This window comes from Sus scrofa, chromosome 2, assembly GCF_000003025.6.
Source record: "Sus scrofa isolate TJ Tabasco breed Duroc chromosome 2, Sscrofa11.1, whole genome shotgun sequence".
In the NCBI taxonomy this organism is placed as follows: domain Eukaryota; kingdom Metazoa; phylum Chordata; class Mammalia; order Artiodactyla; family Suidae; genus Sus; species Sus scrofa.
This window is the reverse complement of record NC_010444.4, coordinates 69553998-69581381: the sequence shown is the minus strand read 5'-3', so window position 1 is coordinate 69581381 and position 27384 is coordinate 69553998. Positions and strand designations below refer to the sequence as shown.

Below are 27384 nucleotides of genomic sequence, written 5' to 3'. Positions count from 1 at the left end.
TTGGCATCCCCATCATGGCTCAGTGGGTTAAGAACATGACTAGTAAACATGAGGATGTAGGTTCGATCCCTGGCTTTGCTCAGAATATTTTTTAAAAAAGAACTGGTGTTGCTGTGGCTGTGATGTAGGCCAGCAGCTGCAGCTTTGATTTGATCCCTAGCATGGGAACTTCCATATGCTGCAGGTGCAAAAAAAAAAAAAAAAAAAAGAAAGAAAGAAAGAAAAGAAAAGAAATGAAACAGCAATTTGAAAAAGAAAGTCTTGCAGGAAAGTCTTGTGATGTTTCCCTTGCCCTTCCCTTCCCCCAGCACAGTGGAGGACTTGAAGACAGCAGCCTGTGTTCCCAGTATGGGGTCCTGGTCCCCAGTTCCTGAGGGAGCAGAGCAGCCCTCATTCTCACAGTATTTTGCGTGTCTGGTGGTTACCTGCAAGACCAACTCAAGGTGCTCGTCTTTTTAATTCAGAATGCATTCCTGATGTAAATTGGTGGGGCCACTATGCAGAACAGTATATGGAGGTTCCTTAAAAAACTTAAAATGGAGATGCTATATGACACAGCAATCCCGCTCATGGTCACATATCTGGAAAAGTTGAAAACTTTAATTTGTTTTCTTTTTTTTTTTTTGAAAACTTAAATTTGAAAAGATATATGCACCCCAATGTACACAGCAGCTCTATTTACAATAGCCAAGATGTGGAATCTAAATGTCCATCTACAGATGACTGGATAAAGAAGATGTGGCACATATATACAATGGAATGCAACTCAGCCATCAAAAAAGCTGAGATACAGCCATTGGTAGCAACACTGAGAGACCTAGAGATTATCACACTAAGGAAGTCAGACAGAGAAAGACAAATACCACATGATTTCATTTATATGTGGGATCTTAAAAAAATGATACAAATAAACTCATTACAAAACAGAAACTGACTCATAGATGTAGAAAACAAAATTAGTTACCAAAGGAGGAAGTGGGGGGAAAAATTAGGAATCTGGGGTTAACAGATACACACTACTATATATAAAATAGATAAAAGCAACAGTAGTGTAGCACAGGGAACTATATTCACTATCTTTGTTTTTTGGCCACACCTACAACACCTACAATCCAGGCCAGGGATCAAACTCTTATCACAACAGTAACCAGAGCCATAGCAGCAACAATGTTGGATCTTTAACCTGCTGAGCCACCAAGGAACTCATTAATTTTTTGTAATAACCTGTAATGGAAAACAACCTAAAAAAGAGTACAATATTTTATATATATTTATATATATATATATATGCATATATCACACTGAATCACATTGCTGTAAACCTGAAACCACTACAACACTGTAAATCAACTATACCTAAAAAAAAAAAAAAAAAAAAAAAAAGAGGAGTTCCCGTCATGGTACAGTGGAAACAAATTTGACTAGTATCCAAGAGGATGTGGGTTTGATCTCTGGCTTTGTGGAATGGGTCAGGGATCCGGCATTGCTGTGAGCTGTGGTGTAGGTTGCAGATGCAGCTTGGGTCCAGAGCGGCTGTGGCTGTGATGTAGGCTGACAGCCGTAGCTCCGATTGGACCCTTAGCCTGGGAATCTCCATATGCCTTAGGTCCAGACCTAAAATTAAAAAAAAAAAAAAATTGCATTCCTGGAAAACACGGTAAGGAAAGAGGGAACTGACAGGTCTCTGGGACACAAGATTACAATTGAGAACAGCAGATATGCCAAAAGCTGGGGTAAGAATATCTTTGGGTAATTAAGGCAGTGAAAAGCATTCACCTATGCTGGGGAATTTAGAAAGCAATGTGCATGCCCAGGGGAGGACAAATGCTCAGAAAAGACCTAAGAAGACCTAACTCTTTCATTTCTGGCTGATTTCTAGACTTGGCACAAACAGGAAGAGAAGGCTAAGGCAGAGCTGTAAATATCCAGGTGAAGTATTGAAGATTCACCTCAGCATAGATTGGTAAAGAGTAGGAGAGGTTTTTCATTGCTTTTCTTTCCATAATATAGAAATAACTCTTGGAAATCAATGACAGAACCCCAGTTTTCAAATGGACAAAAGACTTGGACATTCTTCCAAAGAAGGTATACAAATGGCCAACAAGTACATGAAAAGATGCTCATCATCATTGGGAAAATGGAAATCAAACCCATAGTAAAAGACTTGGACATTCTTCCAAAGAAGGTATACAAATGGCCAACAAGTACATGAAAAGATGCTCATCATCATTGGGAAAATGGAAATCAAACCCACTATGGATACAACTTCACACACATTAGGTTGGTTATACTAAAAATAAAATGGAAAATAACAAGGGTTGATGAGGATGTGGAGAACCTGGAATTTTGCACATGGTTGGCAGGATTGTAAAAAGGTGTAGTTTCTGTGGGAATGTTTGGCAGTTCCTCAAGAAGTTAAGCATGAAATTACCACATAATCTAGCAATTTCACTCCTATGTATATACCCTAAATAATTAAAGGCTTGTACTCAAACAAATACATGTGTTCCTAGCGGCACTATTCACAATAGCCAAAAGGTAAAAACAGGTGAATGGATAAAATTGTGGTGTATCCATACAATGGGATATTATTCAGCTATAAAAAGGAATGAAATACTGATACATTCTCTGATAATGAGCCTTAAAAACATTATGCTAAATGAAAGAAAACAGACACAAATTGTCACAAATCAAATTTATATGAAATATTTAGATTTGGTGATTCATAGAGGCAGACTGGCAGTTGCCAGAAGCTGGGGTGAGGGGGAATGAGAAATAACTGCTTAATGGGTACAGGGTTTCCTTTTGGGCTGATGAAAATGTCTTTTAAGTGGGTAGAAATGGTGGTTGCTCAGTATTGTGAATATATGAAATGCCCCTATGTTGTTCACTTAAAATGGTTAATTTAATGGGGAACTCCTGTTGTGGTGCAGAGGAAACCAATCTGACTAGTATCCATGGGGATCCCTCAGTGGGTCGGGGATCCATGAGCTGTGGTCTAGGTCAAAGACGTTGCTTAGATCCTGCATGGCTGTGGCTGTGGCATAGGCCAGCAGCTGCAGCTCCAATTCGACCCCTAGCCTGGTAACTTCCATATGCTGCACGTGCAGCCCTAAAAAAAAAAAGGTTAATTTAATATAATGGGAATTTCACCTCATTTTATTTCATTTTATTTTTTAAATTTTTTTGTCTTTTTGACATTTTTTGGGCCGCTCCGCGGCATTTGGAGGTTCCCAGGCTAGGGGTCGAATCGGAGCTGTAGCTGCCAGCCTACGCCAGAGCCACAGCAACGCGGGATCCAAGCTGCGTCTGCAACCTACACCACGGCTCACAGATCCTTAACACACTGAGCAAGGCCAGGGATGGAACCCACAACCTCATGGTTCCTAGTCAGATTAGGTAACCACTGAGCCACGATGTGAACTCCTCACCTCATTTTAAAAAGATGCTGGGAGTTCCTATTGTGGCTCAGTGGGTTAGGAACCCAACTAGTATCCACAAGGATGCGGGTTCAATCCCTGGCCTTACTCAGTGGGTTAAGGATCCAGATGCCGTGAGCTGTGGTTTAGGTCACAGACGTGGCTTGGATCCTGCATTGCTATGGCTCTGGCGTAGGCTGGCAGCAACAGCTCGGATTAGACCCCCAGCCTGGGAACCTCCTTATACCGTGGGTGCGGCCCTAAAAAGACAAAAAAAAAGTTATTACTCATTCTTCACAACTACTTCAAAGTGTCTGAGTAGTCTGAATGACAGAAACACTTGGAATGAAAAAGAGTATCAAACGTGACCACCAGTGAACTTTGACATTACAAAGTGCTCCTTCCCCAAGCTCTCCAAATGCAAGAAAGGGCTGACTACCACTAGCTGTACTCTAAGAGTAATTGTTACCACCTGCTAATCTCTCTCAGGCCTAACTTGATTCAAAATTTCCATGTAAACTTTTTTTTTTGGTCTTTTTGCCTTTTCTAGGGCCACTCCTGCGGCATATGGAGGTTCCCAGGCTAGGGGTCTAATTGGAGGTGCAGCCGCCGGCCCCAGAGCTACAGCAAAGCGGGATCTGAGCCGCGTCTGCGATCTATACCACAGCTCACGGCAACGCCGGATCCCTAACCCACTGAGCAAGGCCGAGGGATCGAACCCGCAACCTCATGGTTCCTAGTCAGATTCGTTAACCACTGCGCCACGATGGGAACTCCTCCATCTAAACATTTTGTGTTATGTTTAGATGGAAACACCAAATAAGTGTTCCTTTCCAATGACGTCTTTGCTAATCTGTCTGTTTTCCAGAGGGAGGTCGACTCCAAATTCTCTAAACCAGACTGAAAGACACAACGCCCAATGGAGGAAGAGAAACCCAGAATAAAACAGCTATTTACCGAAGGTCTATGATGTGGCAAGCACTAAATAAACATCATCTCACAACAGCCCAACGAAGTAGGACTAATATCACCCATTTTACGGATGAGGCAATTGAGGTCCAGTAGTGAAGCCCGTGGCGTGTCTTGAACTGAGCAACCTCTCAAGCCCACACTCTTCTTCCCGCTTCTTGCTAATGCTAAGCAACTGGGCTGTCGTTCCTCATACCCTGGGCTACTTCAATCACCGTTTACCTGCTGACCATCGAGTTTGAGACCCTTTGGGGTTTAGGGTGGGGACAGGCCTCTCTGACTCTGGGCAAGAAATGCAGTGCTCATTAGGCTCCTCATCTCACTTCTCATCACCTCCAATTTACAGAAGAGGAAACGGAAAAAATGACGGTCCTAAGATGCTAGGAAATGAGGAGGTCAGGCGTCGGACCAGCGACCACGATTACAGACGCAGAATAAGCCTGAACCACGTTTATATAAAAAGGTCTCCACCCGCCCTAGCTAAACCTTTTTATATGCTAGTCCTACGGGTCGCGTGGAGGGCCATGCCCCACCTCTATTTTTGACCAGCTACATCCACATTGAATCGCACAAGGGTCGTCGCGTGCGGGGTACTCTGGGAAAACAGCAAGGACCCAGCCGCCTCTACCATCGTTGTCTTAGATTTTGCCTGAGAAGAATATGCCATCATGGTACTTATTCTTTTAAACTTTCCCCCAACAGCGTTTGGGACCAGAAGTGGAGGCTTTTCAAAGATAGAGTGTGTAGGAAGTCCAGCGTTTTTAGGTTCATCAGGCATTTATTCGGTCAACTAGTCTCTCAGGGGGTCCTGCACTCCTAGCTCCGCGGCCTTCAGACAACGGAGTGAAGCGGCGGCCAATGAGTTCCGTCGAGTAGCAGAAGGGGCAGGGCTAACCCTTAAAGGAACCGCGACCTGTTAGCAAATCGGAGGGTGACCCAGATGATGGCGGCCAGCACGGCCCTAGCCTTGGCCCTATGGCTACTATTGCCTCCAGTGGAGGTAGGAGGGGCAGGGCCCCCACCGATCCAGGATGGCGAGTTTACATTCCTGCTTCCTGCGGGGCGGAAGCAATGTTTCTATCAGTCTGCGCCGGCCAACGCAAGCCTGGAGACTGAGTACCAGGTAGAGGGTGCCGGATCGGGGAGCCGGCGAAGACAGGGAGAGGGGGCGTGGCCAAACTGAGCCAGCGATGCATGCCTTGAAGAAGGAAGGAGGAGGAGCCCGTGCGTAAGAACGCGGGGTCTGAGTCAGGGAGAGCTAGGGGCGGGGGTAGTGCTTTGGAGAGGAAGGGGTGGATGTTTCGGACAAAGGCGGGGCTAGAAATGGGAGAGCGGGGAGGCGGGGCCATTGAAAGAGGGAGGCCTTCAGCGGGCAGGACTCTCGCGGGTGGGCGTGGCCTAAAGAGGTGTCAATTGAGGTGGAGGCGTGGCCATGATGTGGCACAAGAAAGGGAGTGGCCAACACGAGGATTTCCCGGGGAAAGGGTGAAGGCAAGGGCTTCAAGCAAGGCTCCATTATATTATTTGGGTTGTGGCCAAGCCGGACATAATCTGGTAAACGTTGATTAAGAACTGTGTATGCGGGCGTGACCAGATTTAGGAGCCCATCCCAAGGCCCCCCAAATCTATGGAGGCGGAGCCAAGGCAAGGGGCGTGGCCAAAAGGAGTGGAAGGGGCAGGACCACCGTGAGGGTGGTTTCCAAGCTCCGGTAGGCCCCTGGTGATGGTCTGCTTGGGTCGGTCCAGTCATGGCCTTCTGCCAGGTGCCCTTGGTCTACCCTTAGTCCTCCACCCGCTCTTACCTGCCCCCCAGGTGATCGCAGGTGCTGGGCTGGACGTGGATTTCACTCTGGAGAGCCCTCAGGGAGTGCTGCTGGTCAGCGAGTCCCGCAAGGCAGATGGTGTGCACACGTGAGTTACGTCCCGGTGGCTGCCCAGGTTCAGTTACAGTCCTGCCCCTCTCTGGCGGCCTCGGGTTACCACCCTGCCTGCCTCGAAAAGTCCAACTGGACAGCCAGTCCAGACCATGTCAGTGTGTCTTTCTGTCTGTCCAGGGTGGAGCCCACGGAGGCAGGGGACTACAAACTGTGCTTTGACAACTCCTTCAGCACAATCTCCGAGAAGCTCGTGTTCTTTGAACTCATCTTTGACAGCCTGCAGGATGATGAAGAGGTGGAGGGCTGGGCAGAGGCTGTGGAGCCTGAGGAGATGCTGGATGTCAAGATGGAGGACATCAAGGTGTGCCCAGGTGGAGGTGGGGCCACTCCTCTCAGATTTCTGTCTTTGGGCTCTGCACTCTCACCTTGGCTGGGGTCCCCCTTGGCCTGACCTAGCCTTTCCTATATATGGGTGCCCCCAACTTAATAACAATAGAACATTTCTAGGTGTAAACCTTGTTGTAAGAGCTTAAATAACTTGTTAGATCTCCATAACCACCTTATATAGGTAGTATACGCTAATTATCCCCCATTTTGCAGTTGGGGAAACTGATGCACAAGATGGCTAAGTAACTCTTCTAAGGCCACACAGCCAGCAACTTACAGAGCCAATATTTGAACACAGGCAGTCTGGCTTCACTAACTATTTATTAACCATAGTAAGTATGTTCTTTATACTTCATTAGGCATTCAATTCTCACGGCAACTTGGAGGTTTAATTCTGAGGAGGAAACTGAGGCCCAGAGAGATTATTTACTTGCTCATGGTCACACAGCCAGAGAGTGGTGGAAGGATTTAGACTCAGGCAGCCTGGCCACTGAGTCTGTGCTCTCAGCTCTCTGCCCCCAAACACGAATTCTCACACTATTCTGCATGACAGAGGCTCACCCTGCTTCTCCCTCTGTGCCACAGGAGTCCATTGAGACCATGAGGACCCGGCTTGAGCGCAGCATCCAAATGCTGACTCTGCTGCGGGCCTTTGAGGCACGTGACCGCAACCTGCAAGAGGGCAACCTGGAGCGAGTCAACTTCTGGTCAGCTGTGAATGTGGCCGTGTTGCTACTCGTGGCCGTGCTGCAAGTCTGCACTCTCAAGCGCTTCTTTCAGGACAAGCGCCCTGTGCCTACGTAGCCCCCTGCCATGGAAGAACAGGGGAAAGGAGGAGCAGCAAGGCGCATGCGTGAGACTGGGGGGGTCCCTTCCCCAGCTTAGTTTCCTACAGGAAGGGAAGCTGTGCAGTCTGGGCCTGAGGTGTGGCCCCTGCGGGTCCCCTCCCTTCCAGGGCCCAGCAAGAACACAGGCTGGCTTGTAGGCAAGGGCCCCCCAGGAGGGATAGCTCAGTGGCTGAACCTGTTTTCCTGGAAAACTGTGCATGGGGGGCACTGCAGCATCCGAAAGCAACCTTTGGATTTTCTGGCCCTGCTTCTCACTCCTCCTGTAATTGTGCCTTAGCTGGAATCTTCCAGCCTGCACTAGCAATCCATGGTGCAGCACGGGGCCCAAGAAGCCAAGTCTTTCCCTTCCCTGCTGGCACCTCCAAGCCAGGTGACCATAGGAGGGGACTTGCTGCTGTGGGATCCCATGCCTGCCTTCTTGTGGCTCCACCCAAGGCCTGTGCTGCTGCTGGGAGTGGCCTGCTCATGCCAGAGGCCGGGAAGGAGACGTGGCTGCAGTGTTCTTGCCAGAACAGTCACTTTATTGACAGGAAGGGGCTCTGGCCCTTTGGCCTAGCGGGGGGGCGGGCTGGGTGTGAGGTCTGGTAACAGAACTCAGGGAGCAGGGCCTGTAAGACCACCCGCCCCTCCCGCTTTCCCTGCAGGGGCCCCAGACAGGGCTGAGGGGTGGCCCAGCCAAAGCCTGCACAAGAGCCTCATGGAACAAAGAGCAATCTGGCCTGAGCACTGGAGTCAATAAATTATGGTCAGAAAATCATAGAGCCTTATGACTGGGGCTCAGGGACACCAGCCGGGACAGACCTGCCCCCAAGGGGGCAGCCAGGCAGGCGGGAGGGGTCTCCCACGAAGTTCAGAAGAAAGGTCGGGCAGGAGCCGATGGAGGTGGTCGCCTGGGCACAAGAGAAAAATCAGAAAGCAAAGTTTATCTGTGTCCCCGGCTGGGCTGGAAGGCCTGTGCCCCCAAGAGGGCGAAGGGGAAGTCCTCAGGATTGGGGGAGTTGGGAGGGGGTCCTGACCACTGCACAGTTTGAGGTGGAGGGCCAAGATCCTCCTCCCCTCAGTAACTCTGAATTCTGCCTCAGGCCCCCATCCTGATCTCTACTGCCAGTGCTGTGTTGGGTTGCAGCCAGTCCTCTGAGTATGGGTGGGGGGAATATCTGCTCCCATTCCTGAGGTGTTAAGGAAAGGTAAAAGCTCTTCGCTCTAGAAGAAGCAAACACTCCCCCAAGGGCACAGTGCATGGTGGGAGCCCCGCTGGGGGGGAAGGTCAGCAGCCCACATACTCAGCCTAAACGTCAACACAAAAGGCCCACACAGCAGCCACCAGAAGCGTCTTCCCTTTATTTTAGTTTATTAATAGGATACAGAGTGCAGGCACTTACAGTGGTCAAACCGAGCGAGCGAGCGAGCGAACGAGCGAGAAGGTCTGCTCAGACAGGCTGCCCGGGGCTCACCCGGTGGAGGAGGCTTCTCCACCCCTTAGCCCTCAGCCCAGGCTGCCCTGGAGGCCCCGGGTAAGAGAGAACGGGGTTGGCCGGGGCCGAGGGTTTTCCGGACCTGGCAAAGGCACCTCTGGCAGCCGAGGCTGGGCCGTGCGGTTAATACGGCCAAGGAAGGAATATGTACAACTTGGGTGGGCGGGTAGCGCTGGGCCCGCTGGGCCCACTGGGCCTGGCTCTCCACTGGGAGGTCTCACTGCCAAGAAGCAGACACTCCTTGTGCCCCAGCAAGGACTAGGGGTGCAGACTCCCTTGGTGCTGTTTCTAGAAGGCCTGGTCTGCTCAGGCTTTCCTGGCCAGAGAAGCCCCTGGGTGAGGCACCTCAGCCTGGCTCCCTCATTCAAGATGGTGCTCAGGCGGCAGCTGCCTGCTCTGCTACCTGAGACCCCATCCCCCAAAGTGCAACACCCCGGCTGCCCTCATCCTGGGCTGCCAGGGCCCCTCCATTCAGTGCTGTGTCCAGCTGGAGATGGGGGCCAGGCCAGCCCCTGCCTGGGGGCCGGGGTTAGGGAAGAGTCAGGGGCTGCCCACAGAGAGCCTGGTCCCGCATGGGGACTGGAGGACTAAGGGCGGCAGATGGGCCCAGACCAATGAAGCTCCTGCACCGAGGGTGCTCGAGGACCCCAGAGAAGGTGCCCCCCGCAGCCTAGTCGAGCAGGGATGGCTCGGCTGGGCGGATAATGGTGGGCCGGCTGGGCGCAGCAGGGGGTCTTCTGCTGCAAAGAGAATAAAGACAGATGGGGGAGGGGGGATGGCAGTGAGGCTGGAAGCAGGGCAAGGACCAGAATCCAGGCCCCACCACCCCTGCCCCAGGATGCTGCCCCATGCTCCTTTGAAGGCTGCTAGGGTGCCAGGCTGGGGTATCAGTATCCCTGCTGTCACTCCCTTGCTCTGTGACCCTGGACAAGGCGGGCAATGACTGATGTGTGTGTCCTCAGAAAGGAACTGGGTCAAAACCAGAAGAAGGGGCTCCATGTGAGGGGTTCTGAGCTACGTGGCGGGCCCCTTTGCCCAGGTAGCAGACAGGCCTGGGAGCCCTTGAGTCCCCCACCCTGGGAATTTGACCTCTCTGGGCCTCAGTTTCCCCACCAGCCCAAAGGGGTACCAGTGACCCCTCCACTCCCTGCATGGGACAGGCTGGTGGTTCTAGATGACAGGTGGCAAGGGGAGGGTGTCCAGCCTTACCTGGGGACTCCGGGGGGTATGCCGGGTGGAATCCGAGCTGGTCGAGATGGGATCTGAGGCGGGGCCGAGAAGGGGTCATTGTTGGCAAACACGCCAGGATGGGGTCCAGGCCGGGATGGGATGGGGGGCGCGGAGAAGGAGGCTGCTGCTCCCACCGGCACAGGAATCAGGGGGGGCCCCGGGGTGGGGCCCCTCACTGCTGGGGGCCGGCCTGGGGGGTGCACGCTGGACACAGGCCGGCGTTGCGGAGTGGGGCTGTGGAGGAAGTAGAGAGTGTGAGCAGAGATGGTGGGTCGGTGCACCAGCCATATCAGTGTGGCCGCAGAAGCCCACAAGGCAGGGCATGGGGTGCTGGCCAGGGTGACCTCCTCTGCGACACAGACGGGCACCAGTGACCACCCAGTCAGATGCACATGAGTACTAGTTCCTGGGCAGATGGCAGCAGAGAAGCGCTGGGACCCTCAGTCCAGCCCCAAGACCTGAGCTGGGGCCCTAGCACCTATCCTTGGCCACGAAGGGCTCCTGCTTCCTTCTAGCCTTGCTCCCTCGGGCACTTCCTCTCACTGGCCCCATTCAGGCCTCCCCACCTCCTCCAATCCACCCCCTATAGCCAAAGATCCTTTCAGAGCCCAGCCCTGTCCTTCAAATCAGGTCCAAATACCTCCAGAGGCTGCAAGGCGCACAGGCCCCTGTCCCAGGCTCCCTCTGAGGCAGAGCACCTGCTGCCCCCCAGGCTGGATGCTCTGCCCTCTCCCCAAGGCTCCCTGAGGGCTCAGGGGGGCTGGCACCTTCTGAGATTTCAGTGACTAAGCCTCTCTCCCACCACCTCCACTATCACTGGTTAGGTGGCCCCTTGCCCAATGCTCTGACTTGCCCATGCCAGGGTCTCATTTCCATCTCACCTCTAAAGTGGTCAGGGTGGGAGATGCTGGTTACATCCTCCACGTGTCCATCCAGATTCTCCCCACCTGCCATTCTCAGCTGTGCTCTGTGCTCCAGTAGGTTCAGCCCTACGGCCAGGGTTGCCCAGGCCCCCTGCTCTCTCTGGCTTCTGTTTAAGCTTAGCCAAGGGAAGGAACCAGGAGACAGGCGAGCTCTTAACCTGCCTTCAGGCCTAGGCGGGGTGGCAGCCCCTACTGTGGCAAGCTGGGTGCTGCACCATCTGTGGTCGGGCCCCTTTACCCCGCCCACCCGTGGGCTGTGCCCTGACGGACACTTGGGGGGAGCTGGCCTGTGGGTGACCAGGCCTTGCACACCTGTGGCTGCTGGTGCTCTGGAGCCAGGTGTCATCAACGGGCGGGGGCACCGGCGTGGACACGGTGCTGGTGCTGATGTCCCCAATGATGTTGAGTGCCTCCTTGAGCGCATGGTACATGCGCAGCATGTCGTCCCGCCGCTGGGCCTGGTCAGCTGACTCCTCCATGAGGCTGCTCTGGTCGGCTGACGAGTACAGGTAGGCCAGCAGCTCATGGTGGATGAAGGCCTTCGTCTGGGGGCAAGGGTTGGAGAAGTCAGGGCTTCCCACCACCCCAGCCAAGGACTCGGCTGACCACTGTGCTAGAAGAACGTCCAGCACACTTGGTGGGGCAGTGTCTTTAACTTTACTGCAGATCATGGGGGACGTTTACAACAAGGTGAGTTTTCCACCCAGTTGTCTCCTGAGGCCCCTCAGGGGTGCTTGATAGTGTTCTTTCAACCCGTTTCATGAGATTCTTATGAAACTTATCCCTAGAATCTTGTCTCTTTTATTGCCATCTTTTGTCCTGTCATATCTTGAAACTGGCTTCTGTTCAAAACTGCCAGTATCTGTTCATGAACGTTGTACTTTGTTTCTTTCTGAACCTTTCTACGGGATACAGTGGTTTTTCAAGTAATTTTCTTGGGGTTTCTAGATACACATGTTTACGTTTATTTGAGTGTCTACAAATAAGACACTAAAAAGAGGAACATTTTTTCCTATTTTTGTTTTCAGTGTTCACATCGTTAAATTATTTTTCTTGTCTAAATGCATTGGCCAGTAACTCTACAAGAAGGCTAAATAAAAGTGGAAGTAGCCAACTTGTTCTTGATTTGGGGGATGCTTCCAGAGCTTCCCCATTAAGGGCAAGAGTGGATTTGAGACTGAAATACATCCATTCAATGGATATATATCTTGTAACAAAAGTCTCCTTCTACAATTAACTTTTTAAGAATGGATGTTGATAGCTTACCATTAGAGAAACACAAATCAAAACTACAGTGAAGTATCACCTCACACCAGTAGCCATTATCAAAACATCTACAAATAATAAACGCTGGAGAGGGTGTGGAGAAAAGGGAACCCTCCTATACTGCTGGTGAAAATGTAATTGGTGGAGCCACTATTGAGAAGAGTATGGAGGTTCCTCCAAAAACTAAAAATAGAGTTGCCATATGATCCAGCAATCTCACTCCTGGACATATATTCAGAAAATATTAAAAACTCTATTCGAAAAGATACAGCACCCCAATGTTCACTGCAGGACTAATTACAATAGCCCAAGACATGGAAACAAACCAAATGTTCATCAGCAAATGAATGGATAAAGATGTGGTGTACACACACACACACACACACACACACACACACACACACACACTGGAATACTAGTTCAGACAATGGAATATCAGCTCTAGAAAAAGAGGAGCTCCTGCTGTGGTGCAACAGAATCAGCAGTGTCTTGGGAGCTGCTGGGACATGGGTTCTATCCCTGGCCTGGCACAGTGGGTTAGGGATCCAGCATTGCTATGGCTGTAGCTTAGGTCATGACTGTGGCTCCGATCCCTGGCCCCAGAACTCCATATGCTACAGGGAGGCCAAAAATGACCAAAAAATAAATAAAAAAATAAAAAGAGTTGAACTGGGAGTTTCCACTGTGGTGAGGTGGGCTAACGGTCCAGTGTTGCCATAGCTGTGGTATAGTTTGCACCTGTAGCTTGGATTCAGTCCCTGGCCTGGGAACTTCCATATGCCACAGGTGCAGCCAATAAACAAATAAATAAATAAATAATAAAGAGATGAGCTATATCACTCAGCTATCAAAAAGAATGAAATAATGCCATATTTAGCAATGTGGATGGACCCAGAGGTGATCATACTAAGGTTAAGTCAGACAAAGACATATATCATGTTATCACTTATATGCAGAATCTAAAATATGATATAGGAGTTTCCCGGTGGTGTAGCAGATTAAGGATCTGGCATTGTCACTGCTATGGCTCGGGTTCAATCCCTGGCCTAGGAACTTCTGCATACCACTGGTGTGGTCAAATAAATAAATAAAATGATACAAATGAACTTACTTACAAAACAGAAACAGACTCACAGACATTGAAAACAAACCAAAGGGGAAGGGGGGTGGGGTGGGGGGGAAGACAGATTAGGAATTTAGAATTAACAGACACAAACTACTATATACAAAATAGATAAACAATAGGTGCTACTGTATGGTACAGGAGGCTATATTCAATACCTTGTAATAAAGTATAATGGAAAAGAACATGAAAAAGAACATACACACATATATATAACTGAATCACTTTGCTGTATACCAGAAACTAATACGACACTGTAAATTAGCTATACTTCAATTAAAAAATTAAAAAAAAAGAATAGATATTTTATTTTCTCTAATGAACTTTCAATATGGCAGAGGTGACTGTGCTGGATGGTCTTTGACTTGTAAATCATGTGAATACATTTGCTATCCAAACAAATTTTGAAAAACTCGTAAAAGGGAAAATAAATATAACCTAAATACACAGTGAAAACTCCTTTGTTCACCCTGGCCTTCTTAAATTCCAAGCTCCCCTTCTAGGGTGCAACTGGTCACCAGGTCCTCAGACAGACTTCCAGATTTCGATGTATATTAGATCAGATAGGTAGGTAGGTAGATAGATAATAGATACATAAAGATTTATCGATTTCCCCTTCTGTTTTACACAAATGGAGTCTTTCTGATTATTGTTATCTCTATACCTTTTCCACTTAATAATGAAACTTATTATAGACCTTGAGATGGTCCTCATCCTTTTGCTTTTTTGTGGGTTTGTCTTTTGTCTTTTAGGGCCACACCTGTGGCATATGGAGGTTTCCATGCTATGGGTCTAATTAGAGCTACAGCTGCCAGCCTACGCCATAGCCATACCAGATCTGAGCCGCGTCTGCGACCTACACCACAGATCACGGCAACACCAGATCCTTAACCCACTGAGTGAGGTCAGGGATCAAACCCTCAACCTCACGGTTCCTAGTCAGATTCATTTCTGCTACGCCATGACAGGAACTCGGTTTTTGGTATTTTTTGCAATAGAAATGGATGTTTATTTAATGGATTCTAGCAAATGGATAGAATTCCAGTCTTTGGCCACTATAAAATAATGCCAAAAAGAAAAACCCATGTACATGCTGAACTTACGCGCTGGCAAATATCTCTGTGGGAGAAATTCCTCTAAGTAGAACGCTAGGTCAAAGCATACATTCATTTAATTAAATTAATTTATTTATTTCATTTTGGGGTGCCCCATGGTATATGGAGCTCCTAGGCCAGGGATCAGATCCACCATAGTGGTGACCTAAGCACTGCTGCATCCTTAACCCACTGTGCTGGGCCAGGGATTGAACCTGCTTCCCAATGCTCCCAAGACCCACTAATCCTGTTGCACCACAGCGGGAGCTCCCATATATGCACTTTCAATTTCATGGCTGCAGCACCCTACATACTGCATATTCCATCAATATGTGGCGACTATACCAGGACCTATGTAATTTAACACTAATCACCACTGAGGAGGAGACTGGGAAGAAGGAGTGAAAGGGAAGAGACAGGACTTTTGTTTTATTCCCTGTCATATTTAAAGCTTTCTTAGTCACAAGACAAACCAAACGGGGGTATGTAGCTTTCCGAGTGCCTAGTGCTGAGCCCAAGGCCTGAGGTGTGAGGCTCCTGAACCCTCCCTGAAGCAGGAGATATTAGGGTGGCTGTGTTTCACCAAAGAGAAGCCTGAAGCTGTAGAGGCTTGGGAGCCCCAGGGGAAGCAGGGAACACCCTGCAGTAAAGGCAGGCTGGGCTGCAGGCCATCAGGAGGCCACTGCTGGAGAGAGATTCAGCCTGGGTTTGAATCCCACCTTGCACTCTTCTGAGTGACCTGGGGTAGGTGTCTTGACCTCTCTGGGCCTCTGTTTTCCTGTTTGAAAAATAGGGATGACAGCGATCCCTCTGCTAGGGTAAGGCTGAAAAACTTTAGAGAACGTGCATCCGCAGGGATTAGCTTCAGTTACCTGATTAAGCAGGACTGTGAGCTCCGTGTGCCTGTACCTTCCAGTTTTCCAAGAGGCTAGTAGGATCCTGATGCTGATGTTGAAAAGTGGGTGACTCACTCTAATTTTTCAGGCGGGAATTGAACCAAGGCCACAGCAGTGCCAATGCCATGTTCTTAGCCACTAGGCCACCAGGGAACTCCCTGATCTTTTTTTCCTGCTTTTTTTTTGGGGGGGGGGTGTGCTACACTTTTGGCATATGGAAGTTCCCAGGCTAGGGGTTGACTAGGAGTGGCAGCTGCTGGCCTACACCACAGCCAAAGCAACGGTGGGTCCGAGCCACATCTGTGACCCACACCACAGCTTGTGGCAACGCCGGATCCTTAACCCACTGAGTGAGGCCAGGGATTGAACCCACATCTTCATGGATAACAGTTGGGTTTGTAACCCGCTGAACCACAGTGGGAACTCCTGAACTCCATAATTTTTAATTTTATACAGACTGTGTTTGGGCCAAATGTGGCTGTGGCTGCCCACCCCGCCTCGCCCCGAGATACAGGGGCCCAGAGGGCCAGGCACTCACGTTATTGATCATGAGGTGCATGATGGTCTTTGGCATGAGATCACGGATGGACTTGTTGATGATGGCCACGTATGAGTCCACCAGGTTTCGAATGGTCTCCACCTGGCGCTCTAGCTGCGGGTCCATGGAGAAGGTGTTCTCCTGGGCTCCATCCTCATTCTCTGCCTGCAAGCGGGGAGGGGAGGCAGTGAGGGGTGGCTGAGGTCTGAGGTGAGTGTGGGGAGCCCCCTTCTCTGGGAATTGCTTGCCCTATGCCACCGGCAACTGACCCTCTGGGGCTGGCCCCCAATGGCTGCATTGGGGCCATGTAGCTCTGCCTGCCCCTGGCCTGAGCGGCCCAAACTAGGGGTGACCACGGCCCAAGATCAGCTAGCTCCTCTCACCTGGGGACTGGAACATGTTAACCAGGGGCCCATGTTCCTGCCGCCTCAAGGACAGGAAGAGGAGAGAAAAAACAAAGCAGACAGGATCCTGGACCATGTGTGTCTCTGTCTTTGACTTCAGTTGGAGAACCTTCCAGGCACTGATGACAAAACCCTCTCCCTGCTTTCTGCATGGTTTGCTTAAGAGGGTATGGGCTACATACCTTCAGAGAGTTCTGGTAAACATAGCTTAAAAAGACCCATCCCGTGAGAGGCTGGCTGCTTCTTATTCTCCCAGGTAGGGTCAGCTCAGCCCAAGGTGTGCAGACCAGGCAGGGCGCTCCTCACCTGGTCCTTCTCAGGGTAGACCCCGGCTCGGAGGAATGAGGCCTTCCAGCTGTCCACGTCCTCCTGGGAGTCACAGGCCAGCTCGATCTGCCGCAGGTCCTTGTAGACGTTCCTGCAGTGAAAGGAAGGGACAAGCCATAGGTGGCTTCTTTCTGAGCACCAGGAATGGGGCCAGAGTGACTGAGAAAGTGAATTTAAAATTTTATTTTGACAAAAGACCACACACACACAAAAAAAACTGGAGTTCCCATCATGGCAAAGCAGAAACAAATCTGACTGGGAACCATGAGGTGGCAGGTTCGATCCCTGGCCTCGCTCAGTGGGTTAAGGATCTGGCGTTGCCATGAGCTGTGGTGTAGGTTGCAGACGCGGCTCAGATCTGGTGTTATTGTGTCTTTGGTGGAGGTCGGCAGCAACAGCTCTGATTAAACCCCTAGCCTGGGACCCTCCATATACCCTGGGTGCGGCCGTAAAAAGACAAAAGATGAAAAAAAAAAATTTTATCTTGGGAGTTCTTGTTTTTACTAAGCAGAAACATACTCAACTAGTGTCCATGAGGGTGTGGGTTCGATCCCTGGCCTTGCTCAGTAAGTTAAGGATTCAGTGTTGCTGTGAGCTGTGGTGTAGGTCGCAAACATGGCTCAGATCTGGTCTTGCTATGGCTGTGGCATAGGGTGGCAGCTGCAGCTCCTAGTCGACCCCTAGCCTGGGAACTTCGATATGCCTCAGGTGCGGCCCTAAGAAGACAAACAAACAAACAAACAAACAAAAAATAAAAACAGAAGGGGCAGTGCAGAGCCTCAAGGCTGGAGAAAAAATGGATGGATGCTACGCAGTGTTTATGGACAGCATTCTTTATTTATAGGCCAGGATCCGTGCTACACACATGCCATCCTGTTCCATAAGACAGGTGCGGCTGAGGTGGCCCAGCTGTCCCAAAGTCTTCGAGTGAGATTTGGGTTTGAGGTTAGGCACAGATGGCCTCATGACAGTGCTCTCTGGCCAACCAGCAGTCAATGAGTGGCTGCCCTGAGACATCTGGAAGGAGTTGAGGGTGGGGACAGGGTGAAGGGGGACATGTTATTGTTGTTCCTCCTCCCACCTGTTGCCTGGAACATCATCATGATGGCTGGAGTTTGGGCAGCCATCTTGGTCAAAGAGGAGGAAGGCTGAAAAACAGGAAAGTGTGGGCCTGGAAGCCTGTGGGACTGCCCTGGGTGGTAAAGTCTGGATTTGACTGACATAAAAAACAAAGCTTCAGGGAGTTCCCGTCGTGGCACAGTGGTTAACGAATCCGACTAGGAACCATGAGGTTGCGGGTTCGGTCCCTGCCCTTGCTCAGTGGGTTAAACGATCCGGCGTTGCCGTGAGCTGTGGTGTAGGTTGCAGACGCGGCTCGGATCCCGCGTTGCTGTGGCTCTGGCGTAGGCCGGTGGCTACAGCTCCGATTCGACCCCTAGCCTGGGAACCTCCATATGCCGCAGGAGCGGCCCAAGAAATAGCAACAACAACAACAAAAAGACAAAAGACAAAAAAAAAAAAACAAAAAAAAAAAACAAAAAACAAAGCTTCAAAAGAAAAAATCATGGACATGGAGAACAGACTTGTGGTTGCCAACGAGGAGGGGGAGAGAATAGGATGGACTAGGAATTTGAGGTTAACAGATGCAAACTATTGCCTTTGGAATGGATAAGCAATGAGATCCTGCTGTATAGCACTGGGAACTATGCCTGTGGTCACTTAGGATGGAGCATGATAATGTGAGAAAAAGGAATGTATACATGTCTGTGTGACTGGGTCACCCTGCTGTGCAGGAGAAAACTGACAGAAGACTGTAAATCGGCCATAATGGAAAAAATAAAAATCATCATTAAAAAACCAAAACACTTCTATCTTGTTTTCCCTACTATTATCCTGGGTTTCCTGAACTCACCCTTTTTTTGTTTGTTTTTTAGGGCCACGCCCTCAGCATATGGAGGTTCCAAGACTAGGGGTCAAATAAGAGCTGTAACCAGGAGTTCCTGTTGTGGTGCAGCAGAAAGTTGAATCCGACTAGGAACCATGAGGTTTCGGGTTCGATCCCTGGCTTCGCTCAGTAGTTTGGGGATCTGGCGTTGCCACGAGCTCTGGTGTAGGTTGCAGATGCGGCTTGAATCTGGCGTTGCTGTGGCTGTGGTGTAGGCTGGCAGCAATACCTCCAATTCGACCCCTAGCCTGGGAACCTCCATATGCTATGGGTGTGGCCCTATAAAGACAAACCAAAAAAAAAAAAAAGAAAAAGAGTTGTAACCACAGCAACTTGGGATCCGAGCTGCATCCTCAACCTACACCACAGCTCACGGCAACGCCAGATCCCTAACCTGCTGAGGGAGGCCAGGGATTGTACCTGCATCCTCATGGATGTTGGTCAGATTCGTTTCTGCTGAACCATTATGGGAACTCCCTGAACTCACCCTTAAATGACACATTAGGTAATATTTTTAGCCCCCTGAACAAGGGATCACAGGACCAGGGAGGGGGGATGGTGGCTGCCTGGTGTTACAGAGCCAGAAAGAGCTTCCCAGTGAACCTGTCCCACTGCAGAATCCGGGTTCTCCTACACATCCTAGAGCTTCTTAGGCACGGGAGTGGGGGTGTGGAGAGGTGAGCCTAAAAGGGCTGTAAAGGTTTTGGGAGTCTGCTGCTGGCCAAAGCGGGTCTCAGAGCTTTAGGCCAGTCTGGAAAAGAGCAGGATGCTTGCATAAAATAGACGACTTGGCTGGGATTGGTGGGTGTGGATGGGCAGTGGGGAAGGTGGTCCTGGGCTAGCAGGGAGAAATCAGTGCCTGCCAGCCAGTCATGAACAACCCTAGGCCCTGGCTGACAGCTAACCCCTGCCTTGGAGAGTCCCTGGCCCCTAGATGAAGGTATGAATCTGGGCAGGGGCCCTCCTTGGTCCAAACTCAGCCCTGCTTTCTGCTGGGTCTCTGACTGAGCTGAGCAAAGTGTCTTTGCTTTGGCTAAAGTCTCTCACCAACACCCCTTGGAATGGGTTTACCAAGAGTCTCCTGGGCCCTTCTCTTCTCTGTCATAATGGCCCAAACATCTCATCCCCATCTAGACTTTTTTTTTCTTTTAGGGCTGCGCCTGTGGCATATGGAAGTTCCCAGGCTAGGGGATGAATCAGAGCTGCAGCTGCCAGCCTATACCACAGCCAGAGCCATGTCTGCGACCTATGCTGCAGCTTGCAGCAATGCCAGATCCTTAGCCCACTGAGTGAGGCCAGGGATCGAACCCGTATCCCCATGGATACTAGTTGGGTTTTTAACCCACTGAGCCACAATGGGAACTCTCCATCTAGACTTTAAACACCACCATGCAACAATGAGTCCCCAGTTGACACATCCCCAGTGACATTCCTGCCTGGAGTGTATTCCTGAACACTAGTCTCTTGTACCTAATCAGCTGCTTCCCCCACGCTCCACATGGTGTCTCCCAGACTTCTGTCCCTCAGCATGGCCTAAGCACGGCCCCGACTGTACCCAAGCCTACTCTGCCTCTGTCTCCCCCATGCCAGCCAATGGTAGCTCAGTCCTTGAGCAATGCCTTTCTCGCTCTCACACCCACACATACCAGGAGTTCGATCTGCTCTGTTCGAATCCACCCCTTCCTCCTCCAGGTCCTTCGCCCCACCTGGGTGCAGCCACACCATCACCCACCTGGACCAGTGCAGGAGCCTCCTCCCTGGTCCCCACCCTGGCCCTGACTCCCTCATCCTATTCCCTTCATGGCCGCCAGGGGGTGCCAGTGAGCACCAGAGCTAGGTCCCATCCCTCCCTACCTCTGCCCACAGACGCCCAGTAGAATCATGTTTCTGTTCTGGCTCTTTTTCTGGAGTGTGAGTTCCCAGGGTAGGGAAGGGGCTGTTTGCAGCAAGTGCTCGGTGGATGGTCCTGAATGACTGAATGAGGAGCGGGGACGGGAAGGGCCTCACCTCTGCTCTGTGTTGAAGATGGCGAAGACATGCTTGTTGGACATGAAGCCCTTTTCCACATCACGGATTTTGAGGTTGTCCAGAGGCAGCATGTACTTCTTCTCTTTCTCCTGAGGGTGGAAGGGGATGGGTCACCCTGGGCTGGAGTCTACCATGAGGACCACCGCCCAACACCTGATAGGCCAAGGGGGCATCTAGCCCCAGGGCCTTTGCTCCTCCCCTCTACACCCATGTGGTTCCCTCCTCACCTCCTCTGTTGCAGAAGGGCCCTCCAGGTAAGGCCTGCCCTGACTGCACCACAAAGTGCCCCTGACTCTCCCTTTGCCGCTTCCCCTCCCATATCATAACATGCCACATATCTTGCTTATTGACTTAGGTCACTGTGTGTCACCCAGACAGGTCCTCGAGGGCAGGGACTCTTATCTGTTTGGTTTCCTGCTGATACAGTGGCTGCTCAAAACCACCCAGCATGCAACCACTGAGCCAATGGAACTATTAATGCCACTGCGTCTTTATGACGAGCCTGTGAATTACCAGCATGATACTGGTTTTTAGTTTTGGTTTTTTTTGGCAGCAACTATGGCATGTGGAAGCTCCCAGGCCAGGGATAGAACCCATGCCTCAGTTGTGACCTGCGATGGCAATGCCAGATCCTTAACCCAACTGTACTGCAAGGGAATATCCAGCATGATCCAACTCTGGAGAGGGAGACTGAGACAGTGGGTGGGGGGCAGAGCAGGAAAGCAGGGCCCCCTCGAGCTGATGCCTGAGGCCCAAAGGCTGGGGACCATGTTCAGAAAGTGCCAACTGAGTGCGGGCATGGCAGTCCTGAAGGCTTCTGGGCAAGCAGCTCAGAGAGGACACGTCTCCTGTCCAAGGGTGCAGACCTGGTGAGTCTCAGGGCTTGGAGTCACACTCCAGAGGTCAACTGATGTTAGCTAAGCATCTACTGTGTGCCTGGCACAGGGTTGGGCCCCTGCAGTTGCATTATCATTAGTCTTCTGTGTGTGGGTGTGGGAGAGGGGCAGCACATTAAACGGGTTTGCTACATCAGGAAGCCAAAACGGTGTCAGGGTCCCCCAACTTCCACTCGACCGTCAGCAGCTCTCAAAGACTGATGTGAAGGGCTGCTTGTCCAGCAGCTCATGGAACCCTCACACATCACTGCCAGGGAAGTCTCACACTCAGAGAGGGATGCTGGCTGCCCAGAGCTACACAGCAGGTGAAGGGGGCCACAGAGGAGCTTTAGAAGCCAGGCCTGTGTAATCCAAAGCCAGGTCCTACCCACTGCCTGCCTGGCTGTTACCTCCTGAATGCCTCTGGATACCTCCCCCCTCACAGTAGCTCACTTCTCACCTGCCCTACCCCTGTCCTCCGGAAGACCCCAGAACAAAGCCCAACATGGCTGCTGCTTCCGAATCCAAGGGCAGCCACAGTGGTGGGGGGGGGGGAAGTGGGCCAGGGGCTCCCCAAGGGGTGGAGGACAGCTTGGAGCTTCAGAACTAGCTTCAGGAGGCGTGGGCTCAATCCTGAGGTGCTAGGAGCTCAGATGAGCCTGGCTCCTCTGCAGCCATGGGCCCTTGGGCAAGTCACAGCCCCTCTCTGCCTTAGTTTCCCCAGTGGTCCTCCTGATGTAAGGCGAGCACAGACACTGTGAAGGTTCTGAACCCCTGCCCGCGAGATGCCAGGGCGGCTTCGCTTTTGCTTCTCTCTTGTGCTCCAGAGTCAGTCCACTGGGCTCTGGGTGAGGAGGAAGTAGGGCGGGGCTCCTCCAGCCCAGGCCATGCTGAGGGGCCAGGAGAGGAGCCTGGTGGCCACAGAGGTGGGAGCCCCCATTCCCACTGCAGAGTTAGGAGCCCAAGCGGAGGCAGGCAGGCCAGGCAATGCGGAGCCCAGAACCCTCCAACCTTTCGGGGAACAGTCTGGGGGGCTTTAGAAGTGGCAAGGGCAGGAGTTCCTGGCCCGGAAGTTTGTGGAAGAGGCTTTGCTGCCCCCACCCTCTTGTGTCATGAGGCAGGAAGCTTCTAGTCTGCTGGCCAGGCCAAGTAACTGAGTCACAGTCCTTTTGGGCCCTGAGTGAGACACCACATCTGGAATTGTTTATAGTGTGATTCCGCCCAGAACGCAGCGGCTGCCTTCCTGATGCTGCCGGCGCGCGCGCGCGCGCGCGCGCGCACACACACACACACACACACACAGAACACAAACACACACACACACAGAGGCATACACATACCCCACCCCCACGCCGACCCCCAAAGAGACCTTCTCCTGCGCACAGAGGCCAGGGACCCAATTCCTCCCTCCTGTTCGCCCCCACCCGCCTCCCCCATCCCCACCGCCTCCTTAGGATTTCCTGAAAACCCACAACTTTCTCCAGATGCGAGCTGGCCCCAGCCGTGCCACGTCAGAAGAGACGAAGCAGATCGTCGCGGGCGGAGCAGTGCCTTCCTTGCCTGCTCAGAGGTGCTGAGGCGAGGTGGCCCCACTGCTGCCCAGGCGGCCCACGGGATGGACAGCCGGCCCCGCCAACCCAGTGTTCAGACTACCTGTTCAGGGGGCTCTGAATGTGTACAGTAGTCTGCACATTGGTTAGGCTGGGCTCGGGCGAGCGGCGCATCGGGATGGACCCCCCAAACTTGCTGCCACCCCCACACTGAGGCAGCCTCGGAGGTGAGTGTAATCACCCGCAACCCTGTTTCCCACGGGGTGGAGACTTGGACAGAAGATTCTGGAATAAAGAAGAAGGGTCTGGGGGTGGGGGGAAGCGGGGAGAGGCACCAGGGAAAGGCAAAAGCCGCCCTGGCTCTGGCCAAGGGGGTGAGGGCTCTGGCCGAACACTTGCCCTATTTCTACCCTCCTGTAACCAGCTCCTTTTGGTTCTTTTTTCAATAAAGAAATACTTGTGGCCTGCCTCTCTCTGAGGCTTCTCTAAGAAGGCGGCCTGACCCTGAGGGGGCCACCCTGTGTGTGATTCTGAGGGTCCTTGCTGGGGTCCTAACTTGGCAGGGAGGAGGGTGGACGGGGGATGGACAGACAGGCAGGATTTCGCGCCCGCCCCTCCGGATCTCAGCCTGCTTTGTGTCTGGGGCACACACAGGGCCCCATTCACGGGTCTGCTGGTTCTCATTACTGCTGCCGGCGCTCGACCCTCCTCCCAGCACTTCCCCTGCCTCTGCTCTGAGGCCCCCTGGGGAGGGTCTGGGGCGCCTGCTTTCAAGCCCCAGCTGAAGGAGGAATGAAGGGCTTTTCACAAAGTTAAAAACAGGGCTCGCAATGGTGCCAACCACCAGGCTGGGGTTTGGGCCGAGAAGCCCCTCTCCGACTTCATTCCCAGCTCCAAGGCTCCCCAAAGCCCAAAGGAGCCACCCAGCTCTTGGCTTGCCTGGCAGCTGACGCACCACAACTCAGACTGGGTCTCAGACTGCGGGGGTGGGAGGAGAGGGAGAAAATGCGAAATTGTCATCCCCACCCCCACCTCACCCCGGCCATTTTGAGGCACAGTTCTGGCCACTCGGCTCCCTTGAGGAACGCCTGGCCCTGCCCTCCTTTTGCATCCCAGCCTTGTCTGGCTCTGGGGTCCTGGACACTGTATCGCCCTTACCCCCTAGTTTAGAAGAAAGCGCCAAGACAGGGTCCCTCCTGGGGTTCCAGGACATTCCAGGGATGAGTCTCTGCCTCATGGAGTGGGATGATGACATTTTATGCTCAAACACCCATATTTGGGAGAACAGCTTCCGGCCTGGGCGGTGGGGGATAGTCCAGGTGTGGGACTGATCAGGGAGCAGGTGCCCTGTACCCATCATGCTGGGACCCTTCCCTACTCTGTGATGTGGGGGCAAGTCACTGTCAGACCTCAGTTTTCTTACCTTCCTGAGGAAGAAGAGAATGCCCTCCACGTGTGGCCACAGTGGGCTCTCCTAGCCAGCCAGCCTGGCACAGGGCAGGGGCTTCTTAAACAAGAGGGCTACCCCAGGGCCCTGACAGAGTTCTATCTGCCTTCTCTCTGAGCTTGGGTAGAAATGTGCATGGCTGGGCATAGGCCTGCATGTCCTGGGATGGGGTCAGATCCCAGTGAGGCCCCAGGTATGGGTGTCTTCTCAAATCCCCCCAAGGGAGGAATGCCAGGTAGGGCAGCTCCACAGGTAACCAGAGAAACCTGGACTCTCCTTCGAGGGCACCTGGACCACATTGGAAGCTGTGCCATCCCAGGTGAGCAAAAACTAGATTCTGGTCAGGGGCCTGTGAGCAGAGCAATGCAGGTGCCTTCCTCATCAGGGGCCTCTCTCCCTCCTTTGGACCACATGGTGAGAGGCATGAGGGCAGCCATCTTGGACTATGAGGAGCCATGTGTTAGGGTGGCAATGGGGGAGGCGGAGCCTGGGCCCTGGACAGCCCCATAGCACAAGGCTGCTCAGCTCACTGGGACACAGACAAGAAATAGACCTTTTTTTGCAAATACCTTCATTTGAGGCCTCTGTCACAGACCAAATTGATAGCAACCTAAAATACCACCTTAATGACAGGGACAGCCAGCGGGCCTCTCATATAACAACCCAGGATAATGAGGAACACAGTGCCCCTTGCTGGTGGCCCTTGGAAGCCTGTGTCAGAGTGGCAACAGGCAGTCACACCAAAGGAATGGCTTCACTCCTAGGCAACCAAGTCACGATAACGTTCTGTTAAGAGAACTAAGTGATGGAGTTCCCATTGTGGCTCAGTGTTTAACAAACCCGATTAGCATCCATGAGGACATGGGTTCGATCCCTGGCTTTGCTCAGTGAGTTAAGGGTCTGGCATTGCTGTGAGCTGTGGTGTAGGCCACAGATGCGGCTTAGATCCCACATTGCTATGGCTGTGGTGCAGGCCAGCAGCTACAGCTCTGATTGGACTCCTAGCCTGGGAAGCTCCATGTGCCATGGGTACAGCCCTAAAAAGACAAAAAAAAAAAAAAAAAAAAAAGAAGAAGAAGAAGAAGAGAACTAAGTGATAAAATGGACCAGTCAGGACAGAAAGATGGACTGAGGCGGAGGAGAGGTGGGGTGCACTCACTCACAGCCCCATCCACAGACTCAGGAAGACTGAGGCACGAGGCAGCGTGCAATCCTACTCCTATGCTTCTTATTCCTGGTGCTGTTCCCAGAGACCTCCCTCATCCTTCTGATGAGGATGTGTCCGTGTGGAATGATTTGAAGACAGTTGCAAGGACTGTCCTTGCTTTACTTCACAGATGGGGAAACAGGCCCAGAGAGGCTCAGGGCCTAGCCAAGCCTGTAGACAATGGAACCTCAGCAGCCTGGCCATGAGCCTGAGTCCCTGTCCCAGGCCGTGTCCCCTTCGGAAAGCTCCCCTTGCTGTAACTTTGGAGGGTAGGGTCAGTTTTGAGCCTGCCAGCAGTTCCCCTCCACCATATTGCTCTCCTCCCCAGGGAGCTCAGCCCCCACCAGGCCTGATGCCTCCGAGAACCATGAGGGGCCGGGAGCTAATGCACAGTGGTGCCTCTGCACACCCAGCAGCCCTGGCCGGGACCATGTAAAAGGTGAGTTCTGGGCACAGTGGCGCTCAGGGAGCCTTTCCCGATGGACAAGTGGGTGAGTGAGTGCCACACAAGGAAGCAGGTGTAGGGGAGCCCACCTACTCTTGCCTGACCGCCCCTCCTTGGCTGGCCAGCCACTCACCTCCTCATCCTTGTACCAGGACAGTGACTCGGCTGTCAGCACAAACCAGTATTCCTTGGAGCCGCCCTTCATCAGGCTGATGTTGTTGATGGTCAGCCAGCCCCGGCGGATCACCTGGAAGGGGCGGGAGAGCAGGGCTCAGCAGGGGACAGCGGCCACCACCCAGCCCGACCCGCCCCAGCACAGTGGCCAGTGCCCTCACCCACAGCAAGGTGGGAAATGGGGGACGATGATTGAGACACCTCGAGTCCAAAGCCAGGCAACCCACCTTTACCTTGCCCCAAGCACTTCCCGCTGGAAACCAAGATGGGGCTTGCATTGGACAGCCAGGGACTCACTCACAGGACCCAGGCCTAATGGGGAACTGGGTCCCCAGGGAGGCCCTCTGTGTTCAGGGTTAGGATGAATTAGCACAGGTGGCAAAAGCTAGGCCAGCTGGAAAGGGCCCAGAGAAGGGGTCCCAGGCTCGTGTGGGGACCATGTCCCATGGGATGTGACAGTGAAGGAATCACACTTGTCTTTGGAGAGGCAGGTACCAGGGACACCCTCGGGCCCTGCCCCCCATGCTCTCTGGAAGGTGGCTGTGGATAGAGGACTGGAGGAGTCACCCAGGCAACGGGCTGGTTCTTTCTTTCCTTCCAGGGACCAAGTGACAGAGGCTGGACTCCACTGCCTGGCTCAATGAGGCAGGCCCTCCTGCTCTGACCAGAGTCCAGGCCAGCTCCCACCCCAGGGCTCCCCTTCCCACAGGCTATTTTCAGAATATAAGGGATGCCTCCACCCAGAGGACTGGGGACAAAGATTTGAGCCCAAGGGACCTGCCAGGGATCATGTCCCACTCTGGTTTCAAGCCACATGGCCCACTTTTCTCTGATACATCTTGTTCCTGGGCTGGAGACCCCTGATTGGGGCTTGTCTGGCCAGACGTGTCATCTGAGCAGCAGGCAGATCCCAGGCCTATTCGAGAGACTCACCTGA

The 27384-nt window shown here is 52.2% G+C and overlaps 2 protein-coding genes and 1 non-coding gene across 23 annotated transcripts in view; 2 read left to right on the top strand and 1 right to left on the bottom strand.

Annotated features, from left to right (window-relative positions):
* Positions 4961–8254, top strand: TMED1 (transmembrane p24 trafficking protein 1). 3 transcript variants are annotated; one of them, XM_003354060.4, is made up of 4 exons: positions 4961–5511; positions 6202–6299; positions 6443–6626; positions 7238–8254. In XM_003354060.4, exons 1-4 carry the CDS (start codon positions 5329–5331, stop codon positions 7454–7456), a joined length of 684 nt encoding a protein of 227 aa, XP_003354108.1. In that variant the 5' UTR covers positions 4961–5328; the 3' UTR covers positions 7457–8254. The 3 variants fall into 3 exon arrangements, with proteins under 3 accessions (XP_003354108.1, XP_020939479.1, XP_020939478.1); XM_021083820.1 differs by lacking the exon at positions 4961–5511 and adding an exon at positions 5519–5942 and having other exon boundaries at positions 6443–6642; positions 7238–7350; XM_021083819.1 differs by lacking the exon at positions 4961–5511 and adding an exon at positions 5526–5942.
* DNM2 (dynamin 2) overlaps positions 6955–27384 on the bottom strand; it is a 100417-nt gene continuing 79987 nt past the window's right edge. For 8 of the 19 annotated variants that reach the window (XM_021083801.1, XM_021083804.1, XM_021083800.1 and 5 more), the window contains 7 exons: positions 26407–26520; positions 20729–20838; positions 16756–16867; positions 16046–16210; positions 11441–11673; positions 10185–10439; positions 8822–9715 (listed from right to left, as the gene is read on the bottom strand). In XM_021083801.1, the coding sequence (XP_020939460.1) occupies positions 9646–9715; positions 10185–10439; positions 11441–11673; positions 16046–16210; positions 16756–16867; positions 20729–20838; positions 26407–26520 (1059 nt within the window). In that variant the 3' untranslated portion in view covers positions 8822–9645. Of the gene's footprint in view, positions 8391–8821; positions 9716–10184; positions 10440–11440; positions 11674–16045; positions 16211–16755; positions 16868–20728; positions 20839–26406; positions 26521–27384 lie in introns of those variants that run through there. The other 11 variants (XM_021083807.1, XM_021083812.1, XM_021083815.1 and 8 more) reach the window with 4 other exon arrangements.
* MIR199A-2 (microRNA 199a-2) lies at positions 23252–23331 on the top strand. Its single transcript, NR_038526.1, has one exon. It is a non-coding gene; the product is annotated as a microRNA 199a-2 (primary transcript).